The following is a 27,713-nucleotide window of genomic DNA, read 5'->3' on the forward strand; positions in this document are numbered from 1 at the left end:
ATTTTTTAAGAGGCATTGAGCATGGAAGGCAACATCTTGTCGTTCACTGTGCTGAAGCCATCCAAACAACTGACTGAGACTGTTAAATGTAATTGCCTCATGATTAACCATCCCCTTACTAAAGAACAATAGAGCCTACATGGGAACTGGGAAGGCAAATGGCAAATGTGATGGAGCAGAGGAAGAAAACAATACAGGATGGGGCTGAAAAGGGTGTATCAGAAGGGTCTTGCCATCATTAGATGTAGGAAAATCATGTTGAGGAGTGAGAAAGTTCTGCCCAGTTGTGTACACCACAAAGTCATGGAGGAGGAGGAGCTGAGCAGGGCACGGGTGTACCCAGGAGGTTTTGTAATTATTCCAGGGTCTCTGGTGCTTCTGAAGAGTAAAATACTTAAGATATTCCTGTGCTTAGCTTGTATTTCAGTCCCATCAGCCAGGTTTCCCTGGGGAAGCCATCATGGTGCAAGCCTTGTGTTCAGGAGCACACTGGGAGAGGTGGGGGAAGCAGGGCTGGGGAAGAGCCAAAACCCAAGAAGAATGATGGTACAGGAGGAATAGGAATGAGAGGACATTTCAGAGATCACGATTTGGAAAATGAATAAACTTGGCCCAATTTCATTTGACTTCAAACACCAGCCTCAGATCACCTCCCACAGGTTGGTGCTAGAACAGAAAATGTATCCAAGAGTACCCATCAGTGAAAAAGAGTGTGCTATATTTGAAATCTCTTCTGTCTCTATTTGGTCCACTGGTACATTTTGCTAAGGAGGAAAAAAAGCATATTTCACATGCATACCGCTGCTTTCTGTCTGAGGGCCAGAATTCAAAATTCGTTCAAGTCAGATGCCAAATCTTTGGATATTTCTCTTAATTTTGTGGACACTTAACTGTCAAAACTGGACTTAATATTTTCCTAAGAATCAAATTTCTCAGGATATTCTCTGTACCTTCTTAGTCTGGCAGAAGATACTGTAAGAACTATAATTCCTATATTAGTTTGGCATTTTTCTTTAAAGCAGATTCTGTGAGTGGGAAAGGAAGGTGGAATTTAGATACTCTAAGAATTAACTGGCTCAGCACCTGTTTGTTCCACAAATAGATAATATTTTGGTGAAATTACTGAGATTTTACTTTTTAAAAATCTCTTGCCTGTCTTTACCAACTCCCATTTAAAAGTAAGCCACTGGCTTTAAAACAGATGTTGATCCTGTGTGATTCTCAATGCCACCTTAATATTTCTGAGCTTCTTAAGTCATGTTAAAGTCCTTGTACGTACAGAAGGTGTTCAGTATCTGGCAAGATCAATGCTTAGTTCTTTGTGGCAGGAGACTAAACCCACAGTGATGGGGTTCCTCCTCTCACACACTGCTGCATCTACAGAAGGAAGGAGTTGGGGTTCAGAGATGAAATGTGATGAAGGCCTGCCCCATACTCATCCCATAGTTTCCACACACCTATCCCATCTTCTGTCACACATCCTTACCCCCATACTAGAACTGAACACTTTGCAGTTTGCAATATTCTGTAAAATAGACAAAATATGCAACTAATCCCCCAAGGCAGAATCCCCAGTAGAATAAAATTGCAGGAAATATTTAATGTGAAGGAGGAACATCAGCAGTGATAAAAACATGGAGATTTGTGGTTAAAGTTTTTTTTAGTTTTTTGTTTGTTTGTTTTGGTTGTTTGTTTGTTGTGGGTTTTTATGTTTTTTTTTTTTTTTGGGGGGGGGGGGGGTGTTGTTTGCTTTTTTTTAATATTAGTACTTCATAAATACCTATTCCCAAAGAAAATAGTTTCCAAAGGCAAAATGATTAGGAAGCTGATTCATTTGTCATGGTGTCAAGTTTGTTCCTGAACAGAAGGATTTCCCATGGACTTATCAAGTGAGAGATGTCTGATTAAGGGTAAGAACCTTTTGTTTAACGAAAAATCTCTATAGCCCTAGAGGGCAAGCACTGTCTTCATTTTACATATAGGTAAGCTACACTATAGAGAGGCAAGAGGTAATTCCTTTTTTCTGAGAAAAGCACATAAGCTAAGGACAAGGCATTTCAGCATGTTCTGGAGGAAATCCTTACTTTCAGCGCTGTGGCATCAATACCTCCTGATGCACATGGTAGACCTGCAAATGCTATGCTCACATTCAGATTTTAGGTGAATGGTTGCTGTATATGGTCCTGGCTGGGACAGGACAATGCACTAGCAGACAGGAGATTTGGATCCCACCTGTGCATGTTTGGTGTCCTTCTCTAGTCTGCTTCCAGAGCTTTCCTTAATCTCCTTTGAAGATGACCACAAACAAGCAGCTGGGACTGCACAGACTGTCAGTGGCAAAGCATGGAAGAAATCCTCAAACCACCTTTGTTTTCCCCAGGTGAAATCTTCATGTCTTCTAATAGAATTAACAATCCCACTTGCCATTTCTATCACCACCTTTGAGGCCCTCACACTTTAAAGCTCTGCTGAGATGTAGGTTTTAGGTTTACCTACCAGGTCTTCTTGCCAGTAGAAAAAGTGTTTCTCTTTTTTTTTTTTTTTTAAAGGTTATTGACCATGTAATAAATTTTTTTTCCAGAAGAAAGGTAGCCACCCTCTATAACACTGCTTCTTGAAGTCATAATGCTGTGATTCAGCATGATGATGTAAAGTAATGTTTGTGTAGTATTATGTTAGATTATTGCAGAATATACGGTAATGAGTGTGAGCTCCTTGGGTGCAAGGTCACACACAATCCAGTGGAAGTTGTCATGTTGTTACCTACCAGAACAAACTTCTACCTCCTTTTTCTCTCATGCTTTTGGTAAGTTTAGCTACTACACAGAAATAAATTTTGTTAGAAAACCTGCATAATATTGTATTGAAATTGTGCTAAATTATTGGGAGTATTTGACATTATCTTCTTTTCTTTCTTTGATACCAATATTTCTGTAGGGTTCTTATACAGACTGCTCTAATTACTGTACTATATAATCCTGTACCATCAAATAAGACTAACATGTTAGCTATTTCTCTCTTAGTCTCTTCATGCTTTCTCTGTGAATCACATCAGTGACAGCAGTTAAGTAAATTTAAGTTTATAAGACTTGGGGAAAAATTGTCATATATTACACACAAAACCAGCTACTGTATTTCAAAGTTCCAGTTGAAGTAACAATATCAAAGGATCTCTGTCATATGGGAATCTTTTTCTTGCACATTCCTGAACTGTGTACCGTTAGGAGGCTTTAGTAAGTGAAGTGCAGTAAACCCAAAGTGCCAGTTTACTACTGGAGAAAAATAAAAGGGCAAAATAGCAAGAGACAAATCAAAACCAAATGAATTTTTCCTGTGAATATGTTTTGTGTGTCAGTGTGTTTGTGCATTGCTTTTTCTTCTGCCTTTCCAATAAGAACATTGAAAAAGCAAAAAGTATTAAAGCAGAAATGCCCTAATTATTTTAAAGTTCTCTGATCAGCTCCCTATATCAGCAAAAGAAATAATTTCAGATCTTTCTTACCAGTTGATTCAGGATGTTGCTTTTCTTAACGTTTGCAGGGTGTCCTGTAAAAAGTAGAGTAAAACGCTGCTGGTTTGGGTTTTTTGGGGGGGGGGGTTATTGCATAAGTTTCAGAGGAATAGAGTCTTTAGCTTTACTCTTCAGGGTCAGACACTTTAATTTGAGACAGCAGAAGATAGGTAATTTAAATTTTTTTTTTTACTTTATTTTTTCCCCCTCTCTCTTTCCCAACCCCTCACCCCCTGAAGAAAATGCTCCTTTACAAATGGCCTTTGCTTTTCTCCTTAAGTAATAAATCATGGGAGGCCCCAATCTAGTAAACCTGCCTTGGACTGATGCTTTATAAGCACTTTAGAGTAGTAATTAATCAACGTGCCACTCTTCAATGCAGAACATAAGTAACAGTGAGCTAGGCAGGTAATGTTTTCTATAACAAGATAATAGCAGAGCAGTGCCCATGCTGGAGGTTGCTTGCAGACCTGCCTTGCACAGAGACAGACATCTTCCTCGGTCCTAAAGTGCAATGCAACCAATGCCTGTCCCTGGTGACTAGTGCTCCTTCCATTCCCCACTGACATTTAACGGGGTGTTTTAACAGGGTGTTCAGTAGCAGCAGTTCTCTGTTGTGACATGGGTTTGCTTTGCTTTAATTTCACCACAGCAAGGTCCAGAGCACTTTGCTCAGCTCCTCAAAGGGGCGTGCACTCTTATGAAAGTTTACAGAATACCTATGTTATTCTGTCATACACAAATACAAATGACCCAGGCTTGATCTAAGTATTCAGTCTTTCTATGTAGTGAATTTCTACCTGAATAAGGAAAGAGCAGGAATACTTGAGTAGTTTTTTGCCCAAAGTGACTAAATTTAGCCTTTAATTAGATCTTTCCTTTATTTGATATTTGTGGGTTTAGTTTCTTGGTCGTAAGCAGACTGAAATAGTGATCTGGAGAGGGAAAATGCAAATATTTATGGGACAATATATTTGAAATGGAACATATATTTTGTGCCAACCACTGATCTCAGTCAGTAAGAATATAATCACCTTTTGGTATGTCTCAAAATTACACCTTTTACCAATATCTGGTTTGATTTAATACTGAAAAAGGAATGCAAAGTTTTTAGGTTTCAGCTATTCTTTATAATACATTTTCTCATGAAACAATATAAAGAAAGTAGCTCTTGACAAGTCACATTTTTCCACACAGTGATCCCTTGTTAGAGACATGTGAGACTACTGTAATTTCCTTCCCATTACTGTCAATGAATTCCATGCCCATGAAAGAGAGAATGGATCGTGGAGACTGAGTTCTTGCACTACCCACTGTGTAGGTACCGAAAGGAGGATGGAGGCTTACTGTGGGATTCCTTACATTGCTCTTCTGCTATACATTAGCTTTAATCTTCCACTGAGCAAAATATAGGCATTTGTAACAAAAATAATGAGCGTTAGCCCTTTGGAGACTCTATGGTATGGGTCAGATTTACCTTTTGGTATTCTGATGTAAAACACTGAGATCAGAGAAGTCACACCAATGTAAAACACGTGTGCATATGCACATACATATAGAGGCATGTATTTCCTTTCATTTAAGAAACATATAATTCAGGACTTAGCCTCTACCAAAATAAACCTTTGTTAGCTTTAAATTGTTTTTTCTATCAGAGTTTTTATTAGCACTGTCTCATTAACTGTAGAAAAAGATCACTAGATAACCAACTGTAATGTCTGTACAAAACTACTCATAAGTCTGACCATGCAAGCACCATGATATCCAAGAACTGCAACCTTACAACAGACTTCTCTTCTGCTTAAAAATCTGAGCAGCCACGATGCATGCATCCGTTCCATGTAAATCACATGATCTAGAATGAGTTAACTTCTATTGCCAAAGCTACATATGCAGTGTTAAGGTAGCTGGGGTTAATTTGCTGGAAAAAGTATTAGAATCAAGTTAAGTGTGTGTGTCTCTGAGAAGGAAGATTTTGACGTGGTTGTTTATACGTAGGCATAGAAAGAAATCTGGAAGCAACAGGGTATGTGGAGGAAGAGGGAAAGGGTTACAGCCTCTAGTTTCCCAGGAAGCACAGCTTGCAGTTCTGCTGCGGAGAAGGTTTCTCCATCTGGTAAGCCTCCTGGAATGCCAGACTGGAGGAACCAGTTTGCAGGAGCTGTACAGGGGGACACCTTTCCTGGCCATCCATCACCACAGTCAGCCCTGTACTAGTGCCACTACTCTTGCTTTTGTTACTCATCAGCCTCCAACCAGTCTGCTCTGTGACATGGACTGGCTGCACATAGGGGCATGCATACAGTGGTGGTGGTTGGTAAATCTGTTGAAAATGCAAGGATATAATATCAATGTGTAATATCCAAGTAGCGTGGGTCAATGTGTGAATGAGCCTGTGAAAAAAAAAAATGGGAGAATTAAAGCAACTGTCAGAGCTACAAAGGGAGTTCCCTAAGCTTCTTCTTGTACAGGCTAAATTAGGATACGGGAAATGAAAGAATGTGTTTTAGTGAAGCACTTCTAAACTGTGCAAAATGTGGAGATGGCAGTTACTGTGAATGTATGATTACAAGCCTTTTCCCCCTTTCCCCCCGCTCCCCAATTAGAGTTTTCAGTGTCACTGACAGTAAAGAAATGTGCTGATATATAGTTCTGCTTTAAGAAAGGGAATGCTTTAGAAAATCCAATTGTCTGTGCAAGAGTTGCATGTTATACCTGGAGACAAAATTCTACCACAGAGTGTAAAACAGACTTCCTTCATGCCCACACTGCAAAACAGCTTTAATATAGTATTTCTGATAATACTTCCATAACGTGTGTGTGTGTGTTCTCTGAGGCATTCATTTGGCTGGCAAATTGGAAAATGGTTAACACAGTGATTGTGGGGTGTCATTTTTGTAGTGGAGAATGTGCGCCAGAAGAATTCAACTGTAACCACTAAATATTTGCTTAAAAATAATTTTAACCATCTGGACTCCTTTTTTCTTATTATTCTTATTCTTCTTTTGAGGTGGGGTCAGAAGGGAGTATTTTAATAGGAATGATTTGCGGTTACAAAATGAATTTGGTTATTTGGTTACCACCCCCATTTATATGATGACTACAAATAGTCCCCAACATTTGAAGTTTTAAAGAGCCAGCAGATTTTTCTCTCTTGAGCTTCTGAAGCTGGAAAAGAGCTTACAAAAGACAATAAATTGTTCTTGATGGAATAAATAGTTTGTGGGGTTGCTATTGTTCCTCTTGACAATACACTAACATGTGCTAATAGAGGAAGAATTGAAGAGCTTGCATGGTACAGGCTTTTCTGCCAGGGTAAATTTTTCCACTTTGGAGAGGGAATCAGGTTCCCTGCTTGCTGGGCAGGGGAAATGCAATGCTGGGATTCCCACGACCCAGCACCTGCTGCCCACTCCAACGTTGGGAGAGCTTTGGGGTGCTTGCTGCAGTGAGTTCAGCAGACACGGAGTGCACTTTGGAGGAAACCCAAGAGTGAGCTTCAAAACTATCTCTAGATGAGCCTTATCAGAGTTTATGTTTCAGAGATGGGATGCCCGATATCATTTTCCTCAGCCAGAATAAGGATGCTTGCTAAAAGCAGAGTTGAAATAGAGTTTTTATGTCCTTAATACTTCAAAGGGGTTTGTGTGTGTGTGCCTCCTATTTAAGAACATACACCTTGTTTTTAAATATTCAGACTTCAGTGACAGATTATTCGGTTCTGAATCCAGTTAAGCATAGTTAAATATAGTTGGTAGATGTACATGTTTCTATGTTCTCTGTGTCTTGCCTTAGCATATTAAATGAATGGTTTATAGAGTCTGCTTTACATACATCTGTTGAAAGATTTTTATGATACTTTGAAATGCCTAGGTCTTAACAGCTACCTTTGTACACTAATGATATACTAGCAATTGTACACAGGAGATAAAATAACCTAAGAAAATAGATAAACTTGCATGTAGTGCTCTTGCTTTAGTAGCTCTTTGATATACTTTTTCTCTGTGTTCTCATATACTGCAACACGGGTTTCATCCAACTCATTGTACATTAGGAACAATTTAGTATCGTTTCATCTAAAATGTGAAAGTTTTATATGGAGAGTAAATGTGTAGCCACAAGGTAAAATTAAAAAAATATATTAGTCTCATCATTAAAAAAAAGCCTTTAAAGTTTCCATTATCCATTATGTCAGGTAGCAAATATCTTCTCAATGTAACTCCAGACATTAAATCTGTCAAGAGGCATGCAGTAAAATAAATGTCTGGGATACCTTCATAAACAAAAATCTTATTTCCATAATTCATACAGCTGGCTGGCATTTATTGGCACGTCAGGTGCAATGGGGACATTTCAGGAACATTAACATGTACAGCATCATTTGTCAACAAAGCAACAATGTAAGCAAATCGTTCAGAACCCATACAGATTTACAGCTTTCTCTGCCAGCTGCTAATTACGGTGTGCTCTGCCTATTTGGTATGGTCTTTTTTATTGGAAAATGACAAAGGGGTTATGGTATCCCAGTTTGGAATATAGATGTGTTTTTAGTAATAATGTGAGTGGTAATATGACTACACAGCCTGGAGTTTTGATCTAGTTGCACTAGTCTTATATTGACCGATTTTGATTGATGAAGGACAAAGAGAAATGCACAGTGATATTTACTTACTAAGAGTAAGTAACCTCTGCAAACAAAGAAATAATAAAATACCAGAGCACCAAAAGAAGTATCCTTGCTTTAATATTCTTTTTTCCTACCAAACATGACAGGGAAAATTCAATCTTAGCTGAAAACCTGTTCTTTTTATTGGGTAATGTTTAGCAAGCCCTATGTATTACAACCCAGCAAATATCATTTGAACATTACTGAATCCACTTTGATAAATAAGAAATAAACTTTCAGTAGTTTAAACAATGCAAAGTTTAATACCATCTGTAAGGGCCAAAATATGTGTTAATTATCTACTTTCAACATCCTCTGTGTCTGACTGTATTTCTCTCCCTTTATTTGTTTGAGTCTGTGTGTTTATGAATGTATGTGTCTTTGCAACTTAATGACAGCAAGTCAGTTCTACTTTTTATTTCCAGGCTTTGGCTAGTTTGCATTTCAGTCTCATAAAATTATAATTAGTAGAGCTTTATGCTTCAAACGTATAAACTAAATATGCTTTCATAATGCTTATACCTGTTATTCAGCCAAAGGTAAGAGGATTCTATTAGCTAAACACATATTAAGACACCTAATAAAATTCAGTATTCAGTTCTATTTCTTAGTTTCAGTTCATGAACAGTAACCACTATTTTGAGTTAAGATCTTGACCATTTATTTTAAAGAAAAAAAGTAATTAGACCATATTATGGATTAATCCCTTGCCAATTTTCATTTTTTAAATCAAAGTAATTTTAGACTTGGGAACTACATAATTTTATGCAAAGGAAGTATGTTTTGCCAACCTTATTAAAATCTTTAAGGACTATATTTCTATAAGCTTCCAAAAATTATCCCACAAAAATGTGTGGGTGCACCCATCTGTAAAAATGAATGGGCAGCTAGGAGCATAATTATCCAGTTTTGCACATGCAAATGTAGATGTTTAAGCACAAATTAGCTGCCCCCCAGATTCCGCTGGTGCGTTTCCATGAGCTAATTAATATTTCCTTGAATTCAATAATACAGGTTAAAATACCCAAGGATTTTTAGAGAAAATAATAACTTTTCTCTAAAATGTCAGAGATTACTAAATTCTTTGAAAATACTACTGATACATAAATAAAATGAGGTATAGCTTAGTACCAATATTTGGGTATTGTTATTGTTTTAACGACTATATGATTTTTTGCTATAATAAACACTATTGGCTCCAGCTCCAGAGCAACTGTTTTCTGATGATGCTTCTCCAGAAGCAAAATGCTCATGTTCCTACAGAAAGAACTACTGCACCAAGATTAAAAAAACTTGACCATCAATCTAATTCTGTATGAGCAACCTTCTGAACAGAAGCTATTTTGTATTAGAAGCAATTTACCCATCTGGAAGAACAAAGATGTTTGCAAATGTTGAAACGACTGACTGGTAGCCAATGCTCAAGGGAAGAAAGTTTAAAACCCAGGTACTTCTACCTGGCTTTGTTTCGTGTCTGGAAACATAAAATACATTGAAGAGCTCTTTGAAACAACAAGGAAGTTCACTGGCACCTTGGTTTTGTGCTCCCCACCTGCTGATGCTGTCACCCACCACCACCCTGCCAGGCTCACTGCCCACACAGCTGCACAGCAGTTTTTGAGGAAAGTGGAGCAGTTGTAAAGTTCTTTGAGCAATAGATGGAAATTAATGGATGCAACACCTCAGTCGTAGTTGTGTGACTATTCTGGAAGAGCAGGATGTTTGGGAAGGGGTGAGCTATGGGGATGGACCTTGGTAGGAATTTTGTGGGGTGAAGGAGGAAGTCAGAAGTAAGAAAGGATGAGACATAGGGCATTTGAGGGAGTATGAGTTTCCTGGATTCGGGGCTGTAGTGTGCCTTTGCACTGCTATAGGGGTTTATGGATAATGAGAAAATAAACATTTAACACAGAGCTTAAAAAGCTAAAGGCTTATGACCCCTTAAATTCACAGATATCCCCAATATAGTACTCAAATGTAACAGCACTACTGAAAGTCCTAATACACTAAGACCAGTTGATGGAAAACTAACTTTATACTGTAATTCAAGATAGTATGAGTTTATTATTTGTAAAATTTTTCCATGTGTGTTTATGACTTTGTACACTTGAAGAGGAAGTTTAGGCATTCCTTGATCCATAGAGATTGCCTTTCTTACTGCTCCCTTTGATTCCATTTGCCTAATAATAATGGGCATTATCTTATATCCATATTTAATTTTACTATGTCACTAGCATTGCAAGAAAAGGATGTTCTTTTCAAACATTGTAATGCATTTAGTATTTCACTAGTCATCAGTTAAATCAATTTTTCCCTTTATTGGATCTGAATTATAAATCAACTAGTCATTGTATGGGATACTGTATATGAATGTACAGTATATCATTATGATGTATCCTATAATAATGTCTCTTAGACATGAAAACTAAAGATGGTGGTTTAAAGTGCTGAGAGAGAAAAAATTGGAAACATCTGTTAGTAGGAAGTAGAGAAGACTTTTCACTAAAGTTTGTCAAGTGTATTTGATAGGAAGAACACACTGAGATGAATCCTGCCACCCCTTACATCCACCCTGATAGACAGGGTGTTTTTCTATCATCTTGTATAGAGAAGGCAACATTATCAGAGACACTAAAAAGCTAGCTCTGTACTTTGGGTAAGGCACAGTACAGCAGCTCAAGAAACCCAAGACCCAGGACAGAGAGAGGATTCACAAGTTTTATGGGAAAAGAGATGTTACAATACGTCCTGTGTTGGTCTTCATTCATGCAGGGGTAATGACAGCTGTTTTACTCTTAAAGTCAGTATGTCTTGTATGGAAGAAGTGGTGTGGGATAGTTTTGGGTTAAAGCTCTTTTATTTTCTACTGTCCACTACTTGCAAGAAGAAGAAGACTTAAAAATTAAAACAAAAGGAAAAAAAAAAGAGGAAGTCAAAGATGCTTGGGAGTCAAAGGTATTTGGAGGCATCTAGTTAGGAGATTTCACCACCCAAGGTAGTGTGAATGAAATGGAAAAAAAAAAGAGGCATCTATGCATGTGTGCTGGTGTCTTACTCACTTTATAACTGCTCAGGCACAATATGAAATAACTTCTGCATCCCTTGGAAGAATACCAGAAGCACAGCATGCAGCCTTTGCAGCTACCCAGCTGCAGCACGAACAACTCATGCATCCTCCTGCAGGTGTAAGAGCTTAAAAGCCACTATCTCACCTTGCCTTTGCAATCTTTTCTTGTTTCTTCCCACACTGAGTGGTCTCTGAGCCCTGTTGTTTCCATGATGATATGCAGAACTATAAAGTCAGATATAGCAGCTGCAGGGCCCAGTGTGAATTACCCCCAAGCCAATAGAGAACAGAATATTGCTTATTGATCTGGCCTAGTCTGTTGTGTAGTTGATGGAGAACAAACTAATACAAATAAAATGAATCAATTGGATGCTGGCTGTGGGCCTCAGTGAGTCACATGAAGTAGGTTTCTGATATCCTTTATCATCACGCACAGCCAGTGAAACAAGAGTGCTACTGTCTTCTGCTGGTGCAGAAAGTTACCTCAGGCTATTCTGAAAAATGCTTTTTTCTTATTTTTAGACCTGAATCAGCCCATGCTAATAAATGTGTTCTTGTGAATACAGATCCTACTTTGTTGTAATGCCCATGGGAAAGCGGTAGTGTAACCTGTTTGGATGCAGCTGCAGACCACCTGTAGAGAAAGCCAAATTAGGAAGAGACCCCACTGTTCTTTACATTAATGCTTTTTGTGTTGTGGCTTGACTCCCCGCTCCCTCCCTGTTCTGTGTAGCTTTCTCAACTGTGGAGATAGAACATTTTAAGACCTTCTGTCCCTTTAAGGCATCTTGTGATTGAAAGAAGATTTGAAAGACTGCAAAAACTCCCCAGTCACCAGAGACTGATAGTGTGCAAGGAGTCTTTAACACTTTTAGGATTACTTTTACTCTTGGTCTTCTGCAGATTTGGGGGTTGTTGGGTGGGGGTGGGGTGTTTTGTTCTGTGCTTAAAGGGCACATTTACATCTCCCTCAATTAATCTGCATGTTAGGGAAACCTAAGTTTTGAATTAAAAAAAAATGGTTTTCAAGAATTAAAGCCCTAACTTGCCACACTGTTCCATTGTGTCTAAATGAAAGACCTGACAAACAAAAGAAAATGGAACTCCAAATGCAGTGACTGTACATCCTGCGTATCCACACAAAAACATGTATATTTAGCTGATCCTGCTTAATGACACTGGAATTCCCTTTGCATACAGATTTGTCTGAGTTTAGGACAGAGGCATAGTTAGATTATGTGTCCTTGGTATAAGAAGTGGTTTTAGCTAATTCTGTCAGTTGCAACCTGTTAACACTCTTGGTATCAGTAATTTGTAAGTACATTAGGCTTTTATTCATTTACCAGGTAGTATTTTGTTGCATGCTGATGCAATATTCTATTTTATGACACATAAAAACTGCTTGTAATGAAAATTTCCTGTCATTACTTCTTTTCACTCCATTTCTTCACAGATGAATCCCACTGTTTTACTAACCGCTGATGTACTAGTTAACACAGACAGAGTTTGTAGATGGAAGTAATGTCATCAAGTGTTGTCTCACTTTAAATTCTTTCCTCTCGTTGGTGGTATCAATGTTCACTTTAAAGACACTGATGATACTGAATTAGATTTGTATTTATGTGTAGGGTCATGTGTACTTAAAGAAGTTTCTGTGCAACTTTTCCCTAATTGAAATTAGATTGAAGTGTTGCTGTGTACACTGCGACTTAATGGTGACAACGTTGAGCCAGCTTCGAAGCTCAGATGCATGGCACGCATCCCAAGAAATCTGCTATGATGCTCCCACATACATCTATGCATATTTTTATGGTACAAGAGACATAAGGTGTGGAAAAGGAGCAGTCTCTTTAAAGGGGATGTGGCAACCCTATCTGCCAGTCATCTTGCCTCTGCTGTTCTATTCCTTTTACAGCCATTCTGCCTTTCTGGTATCTACAACATCTTTACATACGCGTTTAATGTCTGCACAGCTATTGAAATCCATGGGAAATTGAGAGAGCATAAGGGTGATGGACCAATAGCACTGTTCTTTTGCAAAAATGCTTTTTTGTCTGATTTGGGGATGGATTGCTAGCTGATGAATGACCATCTTATACTCCAGATAATGTAATATGTGGCTGACATGGTCTGCAAATTTTTTTTTGAATCAGTCTGAAACTGTGAATGTGAGGGCCCAGTGCTATTATGAGATTTCACCATGAAATACCTGCATCACTGTATTTTGACTCAGTGCAAGAAGAGACTGGTGCCCCCTCTTCTCCATAACACATATGTAGAATATGGAAAAGTAACTTCTCATTGGGAAAAGTGTTTTGACTGGGAGCTTAATTTATAGTGGGTCATAGAATTGCAGTGTGAAATAAGCAATGTCCTTGAACATTTTTCATGCTCTTCTAAATTACTCTTAGAAAGCATTGGTTTCCCTTGTAAAAATCATCAGACTTTTTCAAAAAGAAGTCCTAGTCTAGGCTAGTAATCATCACAGTGCTTTAAATATTAGAAGATAATTAATGACATGAATTAATTAAATATGTTTCAGGTACAATAACAAAGTTGAGGAAAATTGGCAAATATTAGCAAAGCTCCAGAATTTAACTAGTTTGTGTTGCATGCTGTTTTAATGACTGTGATTTAAAAAATATGCATAATTCCAAAGAGATCACATGTTTCACATAATAAAAATTACTGTGACATAAAATATATATTTTCTTTAAAAGTACTTGTAATATCAAAAAGACTGTGAAGTATTAGCCATTTAATACAAATTTATCTTTTCTTGCAGATGATTACATTTTCATTTTAATTGCTCGCATTTCCCATTCTGATCTAATGTTTTATAATAGTGAAGACGTGCCACAAAGGAAAAAAAGAATTGTTAGTTAACAGCCTTCAGAAGTCCTAATTTGGCCAATGTGTTCTGCTGCAAAATCTTGGAATGCTGTCTTGCAGTTTCAAAAGTGATCTTATTTGGCTTCCCAGAAACTATTATGCCTGGAGGATGCCATGAGAACAAGGGCTGCCTTGTTAACAAGTAGAATACCCTCAAAACCAAGATAGGATCCTGATATAAATAATAATTTGGATGCACAGAGCTATGTTCACAACCACAGTAATGTAATTCATTTACATCTAGTTATTACTTATCTCCACCCGAACTACTAAGTTCAGGAATGCAGCTGCCTTGTGCCTTGTGACTCATGGGGGTTAGGGAAGAATGACATCACCAAATTTAAGCCCATTACCATGCTGACATAGTGGCACCTTGTTTTCCCTTCTGCAGATAGAGAGAGGATTGTGTACTACCCCCATTCTTCCAAAGAATACCTTTTTTACCCTTTCAAGCAGCTGCTATACGAAGGGTTGCAAATGTCACTTCAACTAATGATGAATGATGCTTGACCCTTGGACTTGTTACTATGAATTTTATGCAATGCTAAATTAATATGAAAGATCTCTGCTAGAAGACTTGAGCTATAATGCATGCAGCATAAATGATATGTTAAACAATCCAAATTTTTTTCTCAAAACCATGGTAAAATGCAGAGCTGCTTTAACATTTTGATGTGTATTTCCACTTAAGACTAGTATCTTTTAGTTCTAAAAATATTTTTGGTAAGCAAATCAGTTTGCGAAAAACATTGTCAAAAGGGCAACTGGCCCACATGTCTTTGTTGTTCGTGTTTGAATATAATTAATTATGTAAAGCAATAGTTAGTGGGAGCTTAACAATTAGAAGAATCTGTCAAATAGTCACACGGAAATTACTAACTAATTAAACTACTGGTCTTTTATTGTTTCAGGAAGCAGTACGGAGTGTTACTATTTTATCTCATAAGTTCATTATTATTGCATATCACATTTTTCAAGCAATATATGCTTCCAAGTAGACTAATACGTAAAAAACCCTCCTGGTAATGTCACAGTGCACAAAAGTGTTTGAAATAAAAACACCTGTTTTAATTGGTGTTCAGATGTGTGCAGTTAAAATATGATAATCCTCTTGCAGTTACATGACATTCTTAAAGCTTTGAACTTCCATCTGTATCTTATATTATGATGTTTCAGGATTGTCATGAGTTAATTATGTTAACTTCGGAAACATTGCTTGCATTTAGAATAAAAAACTTTAGCTTGAATAGCCAGGAAAGCAGATGCTATCTTTCTTGTCAACTGCTCTGCTGTGCATTGCCTTGAAACTTTTTATAAAACTCTGTATCCAAAAAGAAGTATAAATCTCCATTTACTTGAAACATTAATCAATATTTTAATACATTCAGGTCCCTCCCACAAGAAATATATCTCATATTTTATGTTGAAATCCTCCTGTTATTGCAAGTCCATTCACAGGACTAATTTGAAGAATAGGAAAAATCCACATGCTGTAAAGTTTAAAATTTGTTTCAAAGCATATGTTTTCTCTCTTGAAATATATGTCTGTAAGTTTAGGTGCAATAAGAGGAATTGGAAATATTACAACTAGAACGCACATCTAGATAAACCTTACAAAAAGGAAAGGTAGGTACAAATATTTAGTTAATGAGGCAAATCTGCATTAGGTCATATCAGAGCAAGGGAAAATGCAAAACATGGGTGTGCATGTGAAGTGAAGGAAAAGGTGTAATGTTGGAGACAATTTGATGGATGCGTGAGAGGCTGTGTCTTCTCCTTCCATTTAAGACAGCAAGGCGTGTGTGGGAAATGGAAAACATCATGCCACTGAGTCACCCGTATTTCATTACACACCTTCTTTGTCAAGGAGGAGCCATAAACTTTACCAAGCGTGTTTACATGTGCCCTGTAGTATTTATGCATGTTCTGTTGCTCGGTAAGAGAAGGTATATCTGCACATGTGGAATTGCACATGGCAGGGTAGATGGAGTTGGGCTTTTTTCAAGCCCACACTGACCTTGAAATGTTAGTCTTTTGGTTAAAAAGACCTAGGCAAGGTCTCAAATGTTTCTGTGTACTCAGCTCTTAATTCCACCAGTCAGGCAATTACACGTATTTCATGAACACAGGTTTAATCATAGAGTTAGGGCTTCCATATTTTCAAAAGCCTCATATTTCTGAAACAAAAGCTATTTTCATTGTCACAAAAATTTCAAGGCAGGCACTATGCAACAGAAGCTAAAATATGCAGGCTAACCCATGCCTGGATCAGGGCATACACCAGCATCTGATTCTCAGCCGGTATGTCTTCATAGCAGACGCAGATCTGAAGTTAAGGAATTTGTGTGAAAAAAAGAGTGCTTACCAAAAATCTTACCTGTTCATGTGATTCTCAAAATGCATAAAAATATTTGAAAATTCATGTTATTATTAGCACTAATATTTGCAAAAGACATTTCTTTAACCTTTGGAAGTCCTTTAGTGCACTTGAAGATATATTTGGTTTAGCGACTTATATAATCCCCTCCTGTTTAAAGTTTTGTTTTAAACACACAATTATCATCTCATATGCCCTGATTCAGTAAGCACTTAGAAGCATTCCTATCTTTAACAGCATAGCTAGTCCCGCTAATATCTAGGGAATGGAATTAGAGCTTCAGATATTAGCAAAAAGTAATGCAAATCAGAATTAAGCAACATGGTTTTGAAGTAAGTTGACTGAGGACTTTATTTCTTAGAGTTAATGCGAAAGTTTGAAAAAAAAAATCAAAGAAGCATTACTGATATTAATAATTATTTTAAAAGTGTATAAAGTTTAATTTTTTAGTCTGGTAACTAGAATGAATTAGGCATTGAAATAACTGAAATAACCTTCCAGTAAGGCTAGTGAAGAAAAATCCTAACAGTTTTTAGACAGAACCATCAGCAAAAACATATATATATTAGAATAAGAATAGTATTATTGTTGGGTTTAGCATCCTAGTCACATTAATTAAAATGGATTATTTAATCTGCATTGTAGAATATGAGTTACCAAGCTGATGATTTATTTGGATGTATCAAATCTATAATTGCACATTTGCCTTTCATAGTGTAACTTTCAATACAGACGAGCCTACATTTAATGTGGGACATGTCTGTTGAAACTTACTGCCTTGTGCCTGTGCAGGAATCTACATGACATGAGGTGATATTTGTTGTTCTGTATAGTGTCACAGATCATATAGCTGATAGCAAATTATCATGTTAGGTAACAATTTTAGCCAAAATTTTGTGAACTGAACCAAGGGAGATGGAACATGAGTTATCCTTATGACCCAAACACAGGCCTAGGTTCTCTGGCCTGTGTTTTCCAAAGCAACTCACTTTATTACTAATAGAAAAATTAAGTAATGACTAAATCAAGGTGCAAATATTAAAATGCTAGTTTGAAATTATTTAACTGTCCTTTCTTTTTGAAAACTTGAATAAAGTGTCTAAATGACCTCCTCCTAACCAGAAGAGAATATAGAGAAGAAATTAAGCTTTATTGGTAAATTAAAACCCAAATCCCATGGTTGATGAGAGATATGGTCCGTTTGAAATAGTTATAGTTTCAGACTTTCTCTTCTACAATCAGCGGGTGGAGACCAACATAATCCAATTAATTGTAATTCCCTTTTGTGGCACTGCTACAGTGGTGAATGATATAGTAAGTCCATTGAAGTCTTATCTTTGGTCAGATAATCCAAATGGATTCATATTATGAAACAGTCCTTTATAAAAGTTCTGATGAACAGAAGTATTTTGACTTTAGTGAACCAAAAGATAAATTCCATATAAAATAAAATATTTTGTCCTTGACAGAGCTTGTATATACCTGATTTCATGTAAGAATACTTCTTTCAGCTGGTGTATTTCAAAGAGCCCTTTCATTAAATAATAATAATTAAAAAATAATACAGAATTTGTTCTCTGGATATTCTACAAACTGGTGTGTGAGAACAGAGATTTACATGTATGGGTAATCTTTATTCTTGTAAACAGTCTCATCAAAATAAATAGGGTTAAAAATATACTGAATATATGAATTATATGTAGAAAATTGTTTAAGTTTCTATTTTTCTAATAAAACTATAAACTAATATTGATAAACATTACAACTGTAAACAATTCCTATATGCATGTTCCTTTTCTGTATTGCAAGTGGAGTAGGGGAATTGCTTAATTTTAGCTTAAGCTTTGATCTATTTACATTTGGAAGTAATTTACATAGAGGAAGTCATAATGACCTTTTTTGTTTTGTTAATTATTTCCTTTGATTATTGAAACTCACTCACTGAGGCACAAGCTTATTGTTATTGGGGTCACTCCCAATAACAAATTTGGCTATGTGCAGTAAGTAAATATTGGGTGGTATTCTTGGTTTTTGAATTGTTTTGGTGAGACCCGTTCAGTTTATCAATCACTGGAGACAGGACTGTTTTAATGCATCAGCAGTCTGATCCAGTGCTACACATTTTGTATTTCTCCATTCTTTCAAAGCTGTCCACAGCAAGCCCACGTTATGGCAGGAGTATTTTCACTTATACCATGTTGAAATCTCATATTTTCTAAAGGATACTGTGATACCATTCGTGGGAGACAGCATGCTAGACCATATATTGAGGTCAGATCTATTCAGAGAGTCTCAAAATTTATTTTTTTTCTTTCATTTTTATTTTCCTTAAAGTGTCTGGTTGAAATTTAATACAAAGAGTTTTTCACCCTTTGGAGTACATTACATATGAAATAATTTATGACCCATGAATCACAAGAAGGCGGTGAATTAGGTTTCAGATAAGTCTGCCAAATATTACAAAACATTGTGTACAGATTTTTGGACTATGAAAAGGCTTTTGACAAGAATGGAAATAGAAGCAGTGCTAGAAACAGCTAGAAGGGGAAGAACAGAAAAGCTACATGACAGAATCCTAAAGCATTCTGAGTTAGTAGTACAATTAAGACAGTATGAATCTGAACATATTTTTGAACTATGAAAATGGGACAGAGACTCATTGCTTGAATCCTCTCTATTGTATCTTGAGAACTTTCAATTTGTTTAAAATATAAATTTGTGGACACAGATACACAAAATTCTGATAAAAGACCTGGATTTTATCAGAAAAATGGGCAAAAGTTAAAAAAAGAAAAATCCTCTAAAATTAGATTGCAGAGAAGCTTACTGGAGAGCAATTACACAATAAAAAATTATAATAACAGATTTGAGGTTGGAAGGGAAATATTTACCTTGACTTATGTATGTATACACAACATATGGCTACGTGAGGAAGATCAAGCTAAAAGTAGAATTCAGAATGGACATTTGCCTTTGAATATTAAGATGTATTATGAAAATCAATTTCCTGATCTAGGCAAGTATTTGATGTTTGTGTTCTGCAGTCTTGGGTATATGAAACAAAAATACTAACATCCACCTAGAAAATGGAATAAAATCCATTAGCTTGCACACAGAAATGAGAAGGTCATTAGTCTATTTCAGAGTAAAGAGGGAAGAATAAAAAGAAAAAGAAAAAAACAACAAAACAAAACAAGATGTTTTTTAACTATTAGGAAGAAACTGAAGTTATTTTTCAACAATTAAGTAGAGAGAATTTGATAGAGGACTGAATCTTATCAGTGTATGACAAATTTAATTTTCACTCAGCATAGCAATTTGATTTCTATTAGTTGCAGATCTCCCAAGCCCTCAACTGAGGCTGAGAAACTTCCAAAACCACAGGCAGGTACAAGCTGGGTAGGAATTCCTGCATCCTCTTCCCTTACCCCTTTCTTTAAACCCTTTGGGGTATCTGAGTATTTCTTTGAGCCCAAAGGAATGACTTGGTGCTGCAGGTTTCAGATGCTCAGGCTACATATACCTGCTCCTACTCTTAGCAAGTCATCTCTGAGTGAGTCTTACAGAAGTATGTTGATCTGTAGACAGCTAGTTTATTTATTCTTAGGGAGCTTTCGTCTGCACTTTGAAGGGAAATATTCTATATTTAAAATCACTCTTTTTTCCATACAGAACAGTTGATTCAGCTAACTTTAATGAATTTTAAAAGCACTTGTAATTCTAATTACAGTAATTATTGCTTCAAATCCAAAAGATAGAATGTGTCAAGTCAAAACTAATATTGCTGTCATTTAACCCTGTCGCAGGTATTGGCAGTGGACAATTATGAGTATCTTAGTGATGATACCCATTTCAGGCTACCAAAAGTATTCTTCTTTCAGTACCATTATATACGTTTATGCTTCCAATTTCAAACAACAACTAATAGCATAGAAATTTCCCAATGCAATGCCATCACTAGCTGACCACATTTCTAAACCTTTGAACTACTCTGTATGCTTTCATGATGTACCAGTTCTGAAGTAATTTGTGCCTAGGCTACATGGAAACGGGCATTTGAGTAATGAAGAAATGCTCAGGCATTATAACATCATGTTTTAAAATATCTGTTAAAATGGCATGATGTGTTCCTCTAGTAAAGGGGTAATGCATGCAACCTTTCTTTTGCTGTTACATCCTTTATAATTCATCAATGGTAACATTGAATGGATTAAGCAGAAGCTACTTAGAAATACATTGTAGATGAAATTTAATGACTTGCTAATCTGACTTCTTTTTTTTGTTTAAACACTCTTGGAAGTGAAGGACTGTGCAGGCAGGACAGTGGACCTTCAAACTTAGCAAGGGAGAGAGGAAGAATAATTGTTTAGCTAGGAGAGAACTCACAAAAATCTGACTGAATGAGTAAACTATAGATTTACACGGGTTGAGGCTTCTGCTGTACAGTTCAAGGTATTGCATGCTTTTTGGAGTGTGTATATAAAACGCAACGTCAGGACAGGATTTGCTGGCAGTGGAGAAAGCTAAACATCATGTGCCGCATTGCCAAGGGGTAAGCTCCGTGTCATATGATGAGCAAAAGCCTTCACCACCTCACAGCATCCCATTGCTGTCATGTCTCCAGACATGTCTGTGCTCTGTTACTGCTCTCAATTGAGTATGACCACTTTGAAAGGATCTGTTTGCCCCAGGAGGGCTGCGATATCTCTGCTCTAGTGATGAGAGAAGGTGTGGCTTTTGAAATGGAGGTACTTCTATCGAACACACATACCTTTTAGTGTACAAATTACATTTGGCTTTAAGCTGAAACAGAGGACATTTGGATTGCATAGTAGAAAGAAATTCTCTGTGAGGGTGGTGAGGCACTGGCACAGGTTGCCCAGAGAAGCAGCCACATCCCTGAAAGTTTTCAAGGCATCAAAGACACATCTCACCGAGGTCTTTAGACAGCTTTTTGAGGGCACAATCTCCATAGCAGACCCAGTTTTAGTTGTGTTTGCAAGAATTGTTTTCCATGTTATTTAGGGTCACTCAGAGGATGCAGAAATATATAATAGCCAAAGTGAAGTAGGATTTCTGAACGTGGTGCTCTGGGATTTAATGGTAGCATGGGCAAAAGACAGTTTATAACTGGGAAAGTACTTGTATAAATTATCTTAGAAGAAAATTGAACAAGGAGTGCTCTCAAATGACTCTATTTTGTTCCTAGAGATTAGTCTACACAACAGGCAGGGCATGTGCTTAGAGGAACAGCATCCATTTTCCTTCAAAACTGAGTTCTCTGTACTGCCTAAGTCAATTTTCATATTTTCTTTGCTTTTTTTTTTTTTTTTTGTCTTTCTCTGATCTTTCCATTCCTTTTTGAACAAGGATAAACTTTATGATGGTATGCTTAAACCAAAGCTGAACTCCTCTTTCATTCTATTGCAGACATTGTGAGTACCACTAAAAATGCATATTGCTGAAAAGACTGATTTGCTAAGAATAATAGCACACACATTCCCTTCACAAATGTATTGTATATTGATTTTTTTAATTAATAACTTTGACAAGTGTCAGCACTATTTTATTTTTCTTTTTTTCTTAATGTGGTCTTTACATTATCAGCTCGAGTATTAGCATAAATTTCATGGGATTTTCTGGGCATATTTTGTGTCTGTATCTAAGATATATGATATCAACTGGCAGTGATGGTTGAGCTAATCAAACACTACTGACAAGTTAAAGCAAATTTTTAGGACTGTGAGATTTTCAGCATCTTCCCAGATACAGTATCTCGTGACTGAAAGCAGTCCTTGACTGTCAAGTTTAAATACCAGATTTGGGACTTAATCTTTATGTAAGCAAAACACCCCAATAAAAAAATATGTCTGTGTAAAGCCAAAAAGTCAGGTCCTCCCCTTAAACCTAGCCTGAAATGCATGTGTGTGTTTGTTTATGGCCCTATCGCCATGGTATGTGAGCAATTCCAACCAGTGGGAACCAAACATGACTCTTAACTGAATGTACTTCTATTTTCTTTTTAATTTTTTTTTTCTTGGCATTTGTTCCTTCTAGCAAACATTTTTAAAATCTCTCTTATTGCTAGAGGGAAAATTGACACCCTTTGCTTTCACGATGATACATTCCTAACACGTTTCCTTGAAGAGCTGGAAATGGTGCAAAAATCTGGTAAGATAAGTCTCTATAAAGCCTTGGAAGTCAAGCATTCCACTTTAGACATTTAAGACAAATGCATGGAAAAAACAAGTTGGGTTTTTTTAAGGTTTCTACTTAAAGTTCTGTGCCAAAGCTACAGTACTTATACATTTTCTAAATGTGTTTTAAGCAATAAGTTGTACAACATTTTTAGAACATGTGTTAAGCTATTTCTCTAAGAATGAAGCTCTTAACAAAACATAAGCACTCTGCATGAGATCTTAGCAGCGAAGTGCTTAAAAGATAAAGTAAGAATTGGTACCATGGGAAGAACACCAGCTGTAGAGCACACAGGTCCATTATGAGAAGTATGGTAGTGGGTAGGGAGAAAATGATTTAATCAGGAGTAAAACCAATTTTATTATAAGGGCACACAGGGGGTGTGGCACCATAGTGAGAGGGACATTTCAAAATATCTGACAGATTTCAACAATGTGAAAACCCACCCTGTTCTTTAAAGTGACAGTAAACCCCATCAGGTCTCTCTTTTTGATGCTATTGTTAACAGTTGACTGTTTAAAGCTGTCCTGCTAAGATGCTGTCGATCTAGTTCAATAGCGTGTGGCAAAATAAAAGGCTAATTGTTGAAATACGATCAATCAAATATGATCTTAGAGTCTAAAGAAGATCCCCTCTGGTAACTCATTTGAGATCAAATCATTATTTTTATGATTGAGGTAATTCAATAAAAAAAAAAAAGAAGAAGCTTGAAACCAAAGAAGCAAGAAAGACAGCTAACTGATATGCACAAGTCTGCCTTTGTTGCAGCTTTGTCTCACATTACTCCAAGTTAAGAAATTGGGTGCAATCCTTTATTAGTATACATTTCCTGAATCCAGAAATTTAAAAGCATTTCATAATATTTATTACATAAAAATTTAAAGATGACTTCATTGTGAATAAGATTTTCTGTCCAAAATTAAACTCCATAGTGAGAAAACTATTGCATTAAAGTACCAACTATCAGGAGTTGTGGGTGTCCATGTGTCTCAAATACTTTTACCATTTTGTTTAACAACATTTCCGTAAAGGTGCTGTTCTTGAAGCAAACTGAATTGGTAAACGTGAAATTTCAGTGACATTTAGTGAAACATTACAGGATCATGTTGCTTCAAATTATTTTTTTTCAGTAGTTTTTATAATTGCTCCCCAAGTTGCATTCACACTGAAATTTTCTTAAAAAGAGATTCATAGCACATGCGAAAAAAGCAAACTCCAGTTCTGGAGCAACAGAACTTGGAGAAAGTGTGTGCCATGTTGGCTTGGACTAATAAGGATTTGTACTTTCCTAGAGTTTTATATGGATTATGATCTCACTGTTTATTATATTCTAACAGTATCACACCACCAGAATTAAAAAGAAAAAAACAAAACGAAAAGAAATACAATAATCATCCAATCTTGTTTTATTTTTATTAGAAACTCTATTTTAGGATTTAGTTTCTTTTATATTTAAATTCTTTAGCTCAGTCAAGCTTCAAAAGAAAATGCTTTTTTGTTTGCAAAACAGTTTTGTAAGCACTTGTGGTTTGTCTTTAGTGCGTTATCATTTTTGACAGCTTTGCATAGCCTAGGTAGGCCAACAGGGGTCTGTCTAATATTGTTGCTGGGCAAATCTTCCTCCCAGAGATGAAAACCAAACAAAATATATTTAAAGCAGTAAGAAGGAATTAATATCCTTTCTCTCACAGTACTCTATTCCTTACTGACATTACATTCAGGCAAAAAAGGAGAAAAGCGTTACCCATTATTCCCTTGTACATAGCAAGGCTAACACATGTAAAGCAATAACTCATTTTCTATTGCCATGTTTAGCATATGTCTCCTGTTGGCTCAGCAAGGCCTTTAGGCCGGTCCCTTGAGCCGTCCATCGTTGGCAACTCTTAGCCCCTCGGCCTCAAAACCAATAGCTTTGAATCATGTTGAGCTGTGATGCTAATTTTCATACTGATGCATTATGGGAATAAATGTATCTGACATACTGTGTCAATGGTACTGTCTCTTTGTGTCTCTTGTTTTTTGTTAGCTGCATTCCTACAGATGGTATTCCATTGAAAATGTTCTCTTCCTACAAAAAAAAAAAAAAAGGGAAAAAAAAAACATGCACAGCACCAAACCTCTAGGTGCAGAAGGCTGTTAACGGTTGCTGATGATAGTAGGCAAACATTAACATAATAATTAGTGTCTTGTAATTGTTTCATTAAAACCAGTTGTTCCATTTCTCCTCGTGTTTTCCCAGAAGAGAAGCTGAATTTGGACGACAGCCAGTGGGAGGACATCCACGTTGTCACCGGAGCACTCAAGATGTTTTTCAGAGAGCTGCCTGAGCCGCTGTTCCCATATTGCTTCTTTGAACAGTTTGTGGAGGCGATAAGTAAGTACATCAGATACAGTAGATGCTAGTGAAATAGCCTATTATATAAAAATAATAATAAACTTAAAAATAGAACAGAGGCATCTCAGTTCTGACTCACCTTCCGTTATTCACAATCCTGTCTTTTTATTGGTTTTAACTGCCTTTTATCTCAGGCAGCTTTTAGTTATTTAAGCAGTAAAAAAATACCAAATTAGTGATCTATAAATTTTGTATATGCGATTTAATGGTAGCATCTAAAATGGTTTAGGAAAGGAATTAAAATGTGTATGCATTCAAAATGTGCTAGGCTGATAATCCATATATCCCCAAACATGAGAGAGACTAATTGTGAATCATGTTAGAAGTTGCTGTCTTTATACTAATCAGAATGAAATGTATGTGTTTTGTTCCACAAGTTTGCAGACTCTTGCCTTACAGTGATCACAAAAAGAATGCAAAAACATTCATGTTCTTATTTTCATATCTATCTTTGCTTTTTTTTTTTTTAAGTTGGCAAGCATCAGAAGCATTTTCAAAGTCCAAGGCATTTATTCTGTTACATGTCTCTGAGTTTTGTGTGCTGTAAACTGTCTCTGTATTTAATATACGTAGGTGTATTCTGTAAAATTATCAGCTTGGAAAAGCTTTACTAAAAAAGAGTGATTTGGGGGTTTACTTCTTTTGGAAAAAGGAGGCGGGGGGGGGGGGGGGGGGGAAGAAGAAGGATAGCTTAAAGTGAAAAAGCCTAGTAGGAGATTAATTAAAGATCCAAAATAGAAAAATCTCTAGGAAGAAAACAAACCAAATAAAGTACTTAGAGATCTGTTTTCTGAATGACGGGCATGCATATTTGCCATTACTGTTACTGAGAGATGTGTGTGCACATGCGCAGCTGTCAGAGAATACGAAACTCTTAATGTACAGCTCACTTTGATTCTATATTCATAAGAGCCTTTAGTTCAACTAAAGCTTTTCCAGACCGAGCATCACATATAACGAGGTTAAACACATCTCACAAGATCTTTCCCTTCTGGGTTATTTAAAGATGCAGTGTTATTAAATGCACAAGGTAAAGAAATGCATTACATGAAAGTTTACTCTTGGTAGCTCACTTTCTTCTTCTTTCAAAGGAAACTAGGTGGAGAACATCAACTCTCTAGTTCTGATTGTGGAACCCCAGCAGTGCTAAAAGGTGAAAAACTGCAAAGGATTTCTTAAATGTTCACCTTCAGTTCCTGTGATGCACTGCAATAAGATGCTTATTGAAGCACCAGAACTTGAACATGCCCTTTGGGTGGTTCTCCATCCACCTGCTATGTCCTGTTGGAAAGAGCAGGACACAGTGCCTTAAGTGGATGCAGACAGTTCATGGGGCACAGCATAGCATGCCATTCATGTCTCTTCTTATGCACCTTATTCTGCAGTTGAATGTTTAGTACCTACCTTCTGCCATTGTCACTTTCTCTTCCGGATAATCTACCATCATACTGGTCTTCTGGGGCTAAATATAGTCCTCCTTCCCTTATTTTCATTGCCCTTTCCATAAATTTCCATTGCTCTTTGGTGAATGCTTTGGCTGAGCAAACATGATTGTATTCTGAAGAATGTTATCAGGGCACCATGATCCCATACTTGGTGTTGTCTTCTGCTCTCACCTTCTCTACTAATGTCCAAGTCAGCGTGATTTGAAAAACCTTTGGTGGCCCAGTGGAGAGGTTTTTGATAGTACAAATAACAGGTAAACAGTAACAACAGACTTGAAAATTAAGAGTTTGAAAGATTGTCAGGAAGAGACTGTCTACTAAAATGTTAATATTCATGAATGAGAAATTAATGTCCCTTTTTTCCTATTTGAATTATTATTAATTCTTATGATTTTGAGAGCCATTATGCACATTGATAAGCTAATGAACAGTCATTTATAGAGGGATTTTAAGACAGTTTATTCCTAGGAAGGAATGCTAGCACTCTTAAAACATGGTTCACACTATTTCAAAACCCTAATTCTTGTTGCTTGCTTTACTGCACATCAGGGTGATTTCTACCTAATCCAACTGTCTAAATTAATCTACGATTTCCAATCAATCTTCTCTTTATTTGGCCTTTACTGCCACAGTATCTACAAATCTGTATTCTTGCCAACTCTACTTTAAAAAAAAGTCTATAAAGAACAATTGGGTGTTTTCAGGTTTTGTGGAGCTCTCTTAATAGTCCTGAGGCAAAATAAAAACTCTCTTTTCTTCAATATCATTTCCATTGCAGCTGATTTGTTGGCCACTTTGTGCTAGCTCCTCTGCCTGGTCAGCAGTGAGCTGCTAGAAAATTTCTTCAGGATGATGAGAAAAATAGGCTGCTGTACGTCTGTCCTCAAAAAAGGGAATTATTAGCATGCAGGGCATGGGAGGGCAGTACAGTTAGGAATGTTTAATAATGCCATAAATAAACCAACCTGATGATGGCTAGGAAAAAAGTAATTAGGACACAATCCCACACTGCCATGATGATTATATCCTTTGTCCAGCACTGAACATCCCTTAATCAGAGTAATACATTTGGTAAATAAGATAAAGTGGTCTAAAAACTTTTCTGTAGTAGGTAGTAACAAGTTACCAATAATATTTCTTTGGGATTTAGTCATTTAGCTGC

The 27,713-nt window shown here is 36.7% G+C and overlaps 1 protein-coding gene and 1 long non-coding RNA gene across 7 annotated transcripts in view; one reads left to right on the forward strand and one right to left on the reverse strand.

Annotated features, from left to right (window-relative positions):
* The window catches only part of ARHGAP15 (Rho GTPase activating protein 15), a 344,865-nt gene that overhangs the window by 255,363 nt on the left and 61,789 nt on the right, over window positions 1–27,713 (forward strand). For all 6 annotated transcript variants that reach the window (XM_062637715.1, XM_062637716.1, XM_062637718.1 and 3 more), the window contains one exon: window positions 24,951–25,085. In XM_062637715.1, coding sequence (XP_062493699.1) covers window positions 24,951–25,085 — 135 coding nt within the window. The remainder of the gene's footprint in view (window positions 1–24,950; window positions 25,086–27,713) is intronic.
* LOC134173596 (uncharacterized) lies at window positions 24,098–26,551 on the reverse strand. The gene is made up of 2 exons (XR_009968312.1): window positions 26,154–26,551; window positions 24,098–25,123 (listed from the first exon to the last, which is right to left on the reverse strand). It is a non-coding gene; the product is annotated as an uncharacterized LOC134173596 (long non-coding RNA).

This window comes from Pezoporus occidentalis, unplaced genomic scaffold (genome assembly GCF_034315485.1).
Source record: "Pezoporus occidentalis ecotype Australia unplaced genomic scaffold, CSIRO_AGI_Poc_V1 ctg54, whole genome shotgun sequence".
In the NCBI taxonomy this organism is placed as follows: Eukaryota; Metazoa; Chordata; class Aves; order Psittaciformes; family Psittacidae; genus Pezoporus; species Pezoporus occidentalis.